Source organism: Haliotis rufescens, unplaced genomic scaffold, assembly GCF_023055435.1.
Source record: "Haliotis rufescens isolate VD_foot unplaced genomic scaffold, xgHalRufe1.0.p SCAF_46, whole genome shotgun sequence".
In the NCBI taxonomy this organism is placed as follows: Eukaryota; Metazoa; Mollusca; class Gastropoda; order Lepetellida; family Haliotidae; genus Haliotis; species Haliotis rufescens.
The window spans coordinates 2,573,456-2,584,044 of NW_025964179.1; the positions used below are offsets into that span (position 1 = coordinate 2,573,456).

The 10,589-nt window shown below is 40.6% G+C and overlaps 1 protein-coding gene across 1 annotated transcript; it reads right to left on the reverse strand.

Annotated features, from left to right (window-relative positions):
- Positions 1 to 1,383: 1,383 nt before the first annotated feature.
- LOC125372732 lies at positions 1,384 to 10,272 on the reverse strand. The gene is made up of 3 exons (XM_048383222.1): positions 9,208 to 10,272; positions 8,536 to 8,644; positions 1,384 to 1,502 (listed from the first exon to the last, which is right to left on the reverse strand). Exons 1-3 carry the CDS (start codon positions 10,270 to 10,272, stop codon positions 1,384 to 1,386), a joined length of 1,293 nt encoding a protein of 430 aa, XP_048239179.1.
- Positions 10,273 to 10,589: the final 317 nt, after the last annotated feature.

A 10,589-nucleotide genomic window follows, 5' to 3' on the forward strand; every position in this document is an offset into this window, starting at 1 on the left:
AATGTTTCAGGAGTTGATAATGTATATTATCAGCTCCTGTAGCAGTATCGTGTGCTTGTCCAAGAGCAGTATGAAGCTCATGGATTGAAAATATTTCGTTATAATCTTCCCCATTATCTGAGTTAAAATTTATGATTTTCGTTTCTTGCAGTTTTTGGTATTTTTGGAATTTAGGCACATAGTTAGAGGAAGAAGAATGTTTTGCTAATGTTTCACCAAGTTTATTTGCAATTTCCGATTTATCAGTCAATAGTTCGTCTCCATTTTTAAGGTGATGTATGCTAGATTTAGAACCTTTACCTTTAATTTTCTGGATCATGTTCCATACCTTAGACATGGGCGTACGAGAATTTATCTTGGAAACATAATTTTGCCAAGATTGGCGTTTATTTTGTTTAAACGTACGTCTGGCTTTAGCATTTAAAATTTAAAATTTATTCAAATTATGTACCATTGGATGGCGACGGAAGTAGTGTTCAGCCTTTTTCCGTGCCTTCCTAGCTTGTTTGCAGTCATCGTTAAACCATGGTTTACGAATGTGAGGATTTGTAGAGGACTTAGGAATACAGTCATCAGCGATTTTGTTTAATTCATCAGAAAATAATTGTACAGGGTCAGTAGCATCAAGAAACAGATCAGGTTGTAACTTTTTGGATGCAAGTATTTCGAATAAAGGCCAGTTAGCCTTAGTAAAGTTCCATCTTGTTGAAGGAGGAACATCGGAAGGTAAGACGGGTTTTAAAATGGTTGGGAAATGATCACTTCCACAGAGGTCTTCTTGGACGGACCAATCAAATTCGTTTAATAATTCAGAATCTGTTACTGACAAATCGAGAGCAGAGTAGGTACCTGTACCGGGATGCAGATACGTATTTGAACCATCATTATGGATACACAAATCGTTGCTGGAAATGAAATCTTCCAAAAGTTTTCCCTTGTTATTAGTCTGAACACTACCCCAAAGTGGATTGTGTCCATTTAAATCGCCCATGATAATACAGGGCTTTGGGAGTTGATCATAGAGAGCTTGAAGTTCAGACTGTCGGAGAGAAGACGATGGTGGAATATAGAGTGAGCACAATGTAAACACAATGTGCAGAGTCACACGGACTGCAACAGCTTGAAGTGGGGTTGCAAGATGGACGGGGCTATGGATAACACCTTGTTTTATGAAGATTGAAGAGCCCCCAGTGGCCTTAGCACCAGGAGGTGAAAATACATTGTAGGAGGAATAACCTCGTATATCAAATGTGTCAGTTTCTTTGTAATATGTTTCTTGTAAACATAACGCTGATGGTTTAAAATCTTGAATTAAGAGTTGTAAATCGTTATAATTATTCCTAAGTCCTCTACAGTTCCACTGTATTAAATGTGATGATTGAGTCACGGTGGCTCAATTGGTGAACGCTCACGAGAATGTGAGGAAGAAGAACCCCTTCTGGTCTCTGGAGATGGGGTGACATCCATGTCAAGAGCATCAAAGGGGTTGTTGAGAAAAACCTCTGAAGACGAGGATTTCATAGTAGTTTGTTTTCTGTTTAATTTTTTTCTTTTCAGTCAGTGTTGTCATGGCCTTCGCCACAGCGCTGACAGACTACAGAGTGATTGCAAAATTTAGAACCATGTCCAAACTTTTGGCACTTGAAACAACGGAGTGGATTGGGGACATACACCTCCACTCCGATGTTGAGATAACCAGCTTTGATTGACTTAGGAAGGGCCGAAAGAGCAAATGTAAGCAGATAAGTGTTTGAGGGAATGGTGTCACCGTCTCTCGATTTCATAGTAAAACGCTTAACTGCTGTTACCCCTTGAGTTGTCAGTTCATCAGTAATTTCCTGCTCTGACATGTCGGACAGGCAGCGAGCTCTGTCTCGAACAATGCCTCGGCAAGAATTCAAGGTTTTGTGGACGGACACAGCAACCTCAATATTTGCGAATGTAGTTACAGACAAAAGATTCAGAGATTGCTGTCTCCGTGAACACTCAACGAGAAGAGAGCCACTGCGAAGACGTGTAACATTGTTCACTTCTCCGCAAATTCCTAAAACAGCTTTGGAAATGGCGAATGGATTTAGCTTAATAGGTTGTTTGTTAGCTGCCTCAATCACAATAAAACGGGACCAGGAATCTAAGCCACGAGATAATTGTTCACTTTGATCAATGTCATCAAGATCGACATGTCTTCGTTTGGAACGGGTTGAACCAGGGTTTTGGTGTGACATGGTGAAATATAGTAATTCAGCACCCCTGCTCCCCACCCACCAAGGAGTGCTACAAAGAGCGATGTTTTGTTGCACCGGAACTCCAACATGCAAACACCAGGGATACAGGGATGATATACTCCAGCAAGTATGACGCAAATAGCAATATTTGTAGACCCAAATTAAATGCCAGGCTGGTTCGGCCCATGACAAGTAATCGGATACATACTGAATTTGGAGGTCAACATCACCAGATAAAATAGTTAATTCACACAAATTATGCATGGCCAAGGCCAAAATATACATCAAAATACAACACATGTGTGCATATACAATATTACGCACAGGGCCTGGCATGACCAGCCGATTGATAAGACCGGGCCCATCTTACCACCCGTCTAGGCGAAGTAAGGGTCGAAGTAGTGTGTTGGGCAAAGGAACACAGTTCCAGGAACCAGTGCCCTCAACTACCAGACTCCCGTCCTCCGCCGACACAGGGACGCAACCCACGGCAAACGGGCTGCCCACTTTGGTCGCCTCTTACGACCAGCAATGGGGTGCTGTGGAATTATTCTGCCCCGGTTCCACACGGGGGAAGAGCGATTAGCGTTACCCAGCACTCACCACGAGGAGGTTGCTCTTCACGAGTGCCCACAAGAATGGAACAAGACCGAACACGGGTGACATTTTTTACATCTCTGCAAGCACTGTGTATGCCCTTGGATATGGCAAAGGGATTTAACCTTAACGGTAAACCGTCAACAGAATCTATTACTATAAACCTTGGCCAGGAATTTGAAGCTTCAGGATAGATATCTTCATCAGATGATGTACATGTAAGATCAACATGACGACGTTTGTTGGGCTTTGACGAACCAGAAGACTTGTTAAGGGATGGAAATAATATTGATTCAGCATCCCTGCTCCCAATCCGCCATCGAGTGTCAACATGAACGATGTTGCAGCAGAAGCCAGCCTGCAACACCAGGGCTGCAGGGATGTTAAACTCTAGAAATAAAGACATGAAAAGCTATGAAAACCAAAAGAATAGATGTCAGGCTGGTTCGGCCCATAACAACATTCTCAAGAACCACAGATTTCAGAAGTCTATATCACCAGATTGGCCCATGAGCCACCGCCTTCTGGCATAGGCAATTCATATAACATAGGTTCCATGAACATTCATAAATTGTGAAAAAAGTAAAAATAAGTTACACATGAATGGTTTCCATGCTCAGGGCATGGCGTGACCTGCCGATTGATAGAATCAGGCCCATTCTATCACTCGTCTAGGTGAAGTAATGGTCAAAGTGGTGTGTTGGGCAAAAGGAACACTGTTCCTGGCTCCAGTGCCCTCAACCACCAGAATATCGTCCTCCACCGACACAGGGGCGCAACACACGGCAAACGGGTTGCCCAATTTAGTCGCCTTATACGACCAGCAATTGGGTGCTGTGGACACATTCTTCTCCGGGTCCACAAGGGGGAAGAGCTATTAGCGTTATCCAGCACTCACCACGGGGAGGTTGCTCTTCACGAGTGCCGAACGAGCTGTAAAATCAGCCACATCCGCTCTCATTGACAACATCGAAAAACAAAGCTCAGTTATTACTGCTCAAACAAACTTGATTCATTAACTTCAAGGGAACTTAGAAACCACTGTGTCGAAACTTGAACAATCTGTAGTCAGATGTGAAGAACTTGAACAATATACTCACTCACTCACTTTACGGTTCATGAATAATACTGTTACCAGTGATAAGGCTCAAACCGACCAAATGATCATTGTCATTTGTGAAACCAGTCTCGATGTTAAGGTTTTAGAGCGTGATATTGATCGCTCGCATGTTATCGAGAAGATCATAAATGGCCGAGCAGAGGTCCTTGTTAGCGTTTTTGCTCACAATACCAAAAACAAGTTCTACATGGCAAAAAAGAAACTATGGGTAACTCCTGCAGAATGTTTGTAAGATCTCACAAATTATCCCCGGGACTTGGTGAAAAAAGATTTCTAAATCGAAACAAGGGCACAATAGATATCGAATTTTTTTATATATACTCTCAAAAAAAAGAAACGCACAGGGATACATTTTAGAACAGAAAACTTATTATGAATGAAGATAACAAAGCGAAAATGAATCACACAGATGTCAAATATCACATGAGTCAATGGTCAGCTGCACCAAATGACATAACTCAATGTCACCACAATTGTGACACTGCACTATAGACGGAGACATTGACGTCAGTATCTGTTGTGACCACCGTTAGCCTCTCCGGGGCATTGTCAGTATACATCTCCTGATCCAAGCCTGGGGTATTCTAGCCCAATCCTCCTGCAATGTTCGCCGAAGTTGTTGCATGGTCTGGGGTCGTGGTTGACGTCGCCGGACTCTTCGATGGAGATCGTCCCATAGGCACTTAATGGGTTTTACATCCAGGGAGTTTGACGGCCATGGAAGCACTGTGATATTCTGGTTGGTGATGCGTGCTGTCCGGGACCTGACGTTGTCCTTTTAAAAAATCTGTCTCTGTCGATCTATAACTGGAAGAGTGAGTGAGTGAGTTAATATTTAAAGTCACATCGGCAATATTTCAGCCATATCGTGACTTGAACAAGGTATAGCATATATAAAAAACTGTCGTCAAAGGACAGTACAACAACTAGCAATATATCACAGATTATAATTTAAAACTAGTTTTAGATCAATAAAATGATTGGATGACGACAGACGACACATTGTAAAAACAGGCTATTAATCACCAACAACTAAAGTTAGGCCACCATACTAGGGACCATGGGGACTTACATTACCTTTGCTACCTACATGGTTTCCCAGCAGGATTTACACCATTCCTTTAGTCATTGGCGAATGTTGACGAGAGTAGCCGAAAATTAAAATATACAAATATTCTGCGTTTAAAAACAGGGATAGATAAATTACTTTGAATGAAATGGTCTTACATATCCTCTCAGGGGAACAATAATTTTACACTACTTTAACCCCCATCGAGGATATAGCCACTTACAATCTCAGTGAATTATTCATACTATCAATAGTAAGAGTTATTTATTTATTTACAATACATAGTCATCAAAATTTATCAATCAATTCAATTTCTCTTAAAAAAGCAAGTATAAAATGAGGACTTATCTGATTAAAAAGATCCTTAATGGATGATACTTTGAAAAACTTATCCCTTGTGATGGAAAAATCAATACAGTCAAGCAGGACATGCTTGACCGTGATTCTTTCATCACAAGGGACACAGAACGGAGGATCTTCACCTTTTAAAAGATACTCATGTGTATATCTCGAGTGGCCAATACGACATCGCCGCAAAATGACCTCTTCAAATCTGGACTGACAACCCAAGTAGGTGTAGCCAATAGTTGGTTTAATTTCATGCAATTTATTAACACCTGCTTGGGTGTCCCACTTCTTTTTCATGAGATCACTGATATAACATCTGATAACTGGCTTATAATCGCTGTATGGAATCAGAAGTGGTGTCTCAGATTTGTTGAGTGCTGCTTCAGCTGCAGAATCAGCCATTGAGTTACCAATAATACCAACATGGCTCGGTAACCAGCAAAAAACGATGTCGTATTGGCCAGTAGCAAGATCATTAAACAATTCAACAATTGTGATTAAAAGTGGATGTGTACAAGATAAATTTTTAATAGCTTGAAGGCAAGAAAGTGAATCGGAAAATATAATAAATTGTTTATGTTTTGATTGGTTATTTATATATTCCAATGCTGTTAATATGGCCTTAGCCTCGGCCGTAAAAATGGAACAGTTATCTGGTATTCGGTTTGATATAGTCCTGGATCCAATGACAGTGGCGCTGGCAACGGCGCCACTATCCTTGGATCCATCTGTAAATATAGATTTGTACGTATTGTATGAGGATCGTAACTGGTTGTATTCTTGTAGATAAATTAGTTGATTTGTGTCAGATTTTTTAAACTTAGTGAGAGGAAGGTCTACTTCAGGCCTGACTAATTGCCAAGGAGGAGTAGACAGAAGTGCATATGGAGATATGATGTCTAAATCAATAGTAGTAGCTGCAATATGAGGTTTGATCCAAACCCCAAGTGGTGGTATAAGTTTGGGCTTGTTTTGAAACAGGTCTTCATTAAGTGGATCAAAGACGCAATTATAAGCTGGGTTTGATGGGTTGGAACGTAAGTTAGTTACATATTGAAGAGATAATTTCAAGCGGCGTTGGGCAAGTGAAGGTTCATCCGCCTCCACATACAAACTATCTACAGGAGAGGTTCTAAATGCTCCAAGACAGAGCCGCAGTCCCTGATGATGTATGCTATCTAATTTCTCTAAATTACTTTTAGCAGCTCCACCATAAACAATTGAACCATAATCTAGTTTAGATCTAATAAGGGATCTATACAGGTGAAGTAAGGTTGTCTGATCCCCACCCCACTGTGTATTTGCAACAACTTTTAGCAGATCAAGTGCCTTCAAGCATTTAGTTTTAAGATATTTTATAAGGGGTAAAAACGGCAAGTGGCGATCAAATATAAGACCCAAGAACTTGGTCTCCTCAACAACCTTGATGGGGGCACCGTTTAACAACAGTTCCGAGTCTTTATGCGGTCTATAATTTCTACAAAAATGGATACAATTTGTCTTTGCTTTAGAAAATCTAAAACCATTTTCAAGTGACCACTTTTGGATTTTATTTAGGCAAAGCTGCAGTTGCCTTTCTATTGTGTGCATGTTTTTGCCACGACAAGATATGTTAAAGTCATCTACAAAAAGTGACCCATCAATTGTGTCATTCAATACCTTGGAGAGACTGTTAATTTTAATGCTGAATAATGTGACAGACAAGATACTGCCTTGTGGAACACCCTGATCCTGATTATAATGGTCAGACAGGGTTGAACCCACACGGACTTGAAATTGTCTGTCGGTTAAAAAACTGGATATAAACTGAGGCAAACGACCTCGCAATCCAAATTCATGAAGATCTTTTAAAATGCCATGCTTCCAAGTTGTATCATAAGCTTTTTCTAAATCGAAAAAGATGGATACAGCATGTTGTTTATTTACAATGGAATTTTTTATGAACGATTCTAAACGCACAAGATGATCAATGGTACTTCTATTTTTCCGGAAACCACATTGTATATCTGTAATGAGATGATTGGTTTCCAAATACCAAACTAATGGATTATTCACCATACGTTCCATAGTTTTGCAAACGCAGCTAGTGAGAGATATCGGACGGTAATTTGATGGATCTGTATGATCCCGTCCTGGTTTTGGTATAGGGACTACAATCGCATCGCGCCATGAAGGAGGAAAAATCCCTGATGTCCAAATAGCATCAAATATAGTTAAAAGTGTTTGGAGACATGATTCAGGCAAGTGTTTTAAAAGCTGATAATGAATATTATCTGCTCCAGTTGCAGTATCATGAGCTTGCCCAAGGGCGGTATTGAGCTCATGTAGTGAAAACACTTCATTATAGTCTTCACCATTATCAGAATTAAAATTAACCTTTTTCTTTTCCTGTTGTTGCTGAAATTTCTGAAATTTAGGATCATAGTTGGATGATGAAGAATGCTTGGCTAAAGTTTCACCTAATTTATTTGCGATGTCAGATTTATCTGTTAATATATCAGTACCATCTTTGAGATGTTTAATGCTTGATTTTGAACCCTTGCCTTTAATTCTTTGAATCATATTCCACACCTTTGATATAGGTGTGCGTGAGTTGATTCTGGATACATAATGTCTCCAAGACTGACGCTTATTTTGTTTAAATGTTCGTCTAGCCTTTGCACTGTTTATTTTTAAAATATTCAAATTATGGACCGTAGGGTGTCGGCGGAAAAACTTTTCTGCCTTCTTCCTATGCTTTCTAGCCTGTTTGCAATCATCGCTAAACCATGGTTTGCGAATGTGCGGGTTCACAGAGGACTTAGGAATGGTTTCAACAGCTATGTGTTGCAGTTGTCCTGAGAACAGCTGAATAGGATCTGGAATGTTTTGGAAAGTTTCTGGTTTTAGTGTTTCATAACAACGAGTTTGAAATAAGGGCCAATTTGCTCTATAAAAATTCCACCTTGTGGAAGGTGGTTCATCGGTAGGCAGAACAGATTTTAATACTGTGGGGAAATGGTCACTTCCACATAGGTCATCATGGACTGACCAGTCAAATTCGTTTAGTAAATTAGAATCTGTGAGTGACAGATCTAATGCTGAATAAGTTCCTGTTGCAGGATGTAAATATGTGTTTGCTCCATCATTAAATATACATAAATTATTGTTTGTAATAAAATCTTCAAGGAACTTACCCTTAGCGTTCGTATCGACACTTCTCCACAGAGGGTTAAGTCCATTTAGGTCACCCATGATGACACAAGGTTGAGGGAGTTGCTCAAGTAAAGACTGAAGATCGGCCTGCTGAAGAGGAGAAGATGGTGGAATATACAGATAGCAAAGAGTGAAGGCGATGTGAAATGTTAGCCGGACTGCAACGGCTTGAATACTGGTTTTAAGAGGAATAGCTCTATGAATAATGTCCCTTCTGACTAAGATAGAAGAACCTCCAGTGGCTTTTACTCCTGGAGGTGAGAAGAAATTATACATATTATAATTCCTTATATCACATTTATCTGTGTTTTTAAGATAGGTTTCTTGCAAACACATAGCTGATGGTTTAAAATCTTGTATTAAAAGTTGTAAATCATTAAAATTATTTCTAAATCCTCTACAATTCCATTGAATTATGTTGGACGATTGAGTCATGGTGGCTCAATTGGTGAACGCTCACGTACACGTGAGGAGGAAGGACTCCTACTACTGCTCTGTGATGATGGGGTTACATCCATGTCCAGACCATCGAAGGAGTTATGGATAACTATCTCTGAAGAAGAGGAGTTCCTGTTTGTCTGTTTTTTATTTAGTTTTTTTCTTTCTTTTCTTGTCAAATTAACAACATCTGATTCAATAGTTGCAGGCTCTACTGTGGCCTCTGACTCTGTATTAGCTGGCGCAACAGCATCAGAGTTAGCAATCAAGGGTTCGGATTGACTCACAGTTTGAGTCGAAGATGTATTTGAAGTGATCACAGAAGATAGGCTGATCGGTTTATCTGATGTGACCCATGTCAACTCTGTTTGAATAGAAATAGATACTGTTGGGGGAGTTGGAGGAGCAGAGATAGTGGCAGCAGCAGAATAGGATCTGGTAAGTGGAATTGATGAAGACTGACTTTCACTAACCTTCTTTGCCTCATAAAATGAGATATTTTGTTCGTGTTTGAGCTTTAAGATTTTGGATTGCTTTTGCCACACTGGACATAATCTAGATGATGCTAGATGTTGCCCTTTGCAGTTTGGACATTTTATTTCAGATGTGCAGTTGATGCTGTCATGGTCGGCACCACAGCGCTGACAGATAACTGAGTGGTCACAAGATTTAGACCCATGCCCAAACTTTTGGCATTTGAAACATCGGAGTGGATTGGGGACATACACCTCCACTCCGATGTTGAGATAACCAGCTTTAATGGATGTAGGAATTGCAGAAAGTGCAAAAGTAAGCAGATACGTATTGGACAGAATGATGTCACCGTCTCTCGATTTCATAGTGAAACGCTCCACTGCTGTCACTCCTTGAGTTTTTAGTTCATCTGTAATGTCCTGCTCTGACATGTCGGACAGGCAACCAGCTCTGTCTCGAACAATGCCTCGGCAAGAATTCAAGGTTTTGTGCACGGACACAGCAACCTCAATATTTGCAAATGTAGTTAGAGATAGCAGATTGAGAGATTGCTGTCTCCGTGAACCCTCAACAAGGAGCGAGCCACTACGAAGACGCGTCACCTTCTTGACTTCTCCACAAATACCAGATACAGCTTTGGAAATGGCAAAGGGGTTGAGTTTGAGTGGCTGTTTATCAGCTGCTTCTGTGACAACAAATCGGGCCCATGAATCTAAAACAGGAGATTTGTTTTCGGTTTGAGCAGTTTCATCAAGATCAATATGTCGTCGTTTTGAGCGGGTTGAACCAGGGTATTGGTGAGACATGATGAAAGAAAATATTTCAACACCCCTGCTCCCCACCCACCATGGAGTGCCACAAAGAGCGATGTTTTAGTGCACCGGACCTCCAACATGCAAACATCAGGGATACAGAGGTGGTATACTCCAGTAAAAGCAACGTGAATAGCTGAATTTGTCTACCAAATATAATGCCAGGCTGGTTCGGCCCATGACAAAAAATTGGAGACAAACAGAACTCAGAGGTTGATTGTACCAGATTGGCCCATGAGCCACCGCCTTCTGGCATGGGACTCTAGGCAAGTTTATATCATACATTAATAACATAAATACATACATACCCA

Coding starts and splice junctions, on each gene's coding strand:
- LOC125372732 (XM_048383222.1), bottom strand. CDS start 10,272: ATGTCTCACCAATACCCTGGTTCAACCCGCTCAAAACGACGACATATT. Junction 8,645..9,207: donor ATACAGAGTCAGAGGCCACA/GTAGAGCCTGCA, acceptor TCTCCTCTTCAG/CAGGCCGATCTTCAGTCTTT. Junction 1,503..8,535: donor TGTCGATACGAACGCTAAGG/GTAAGTTCCTTG, acceptor CCTCGTCTTCAG/AGGTTTTTCTCAACAACCCC.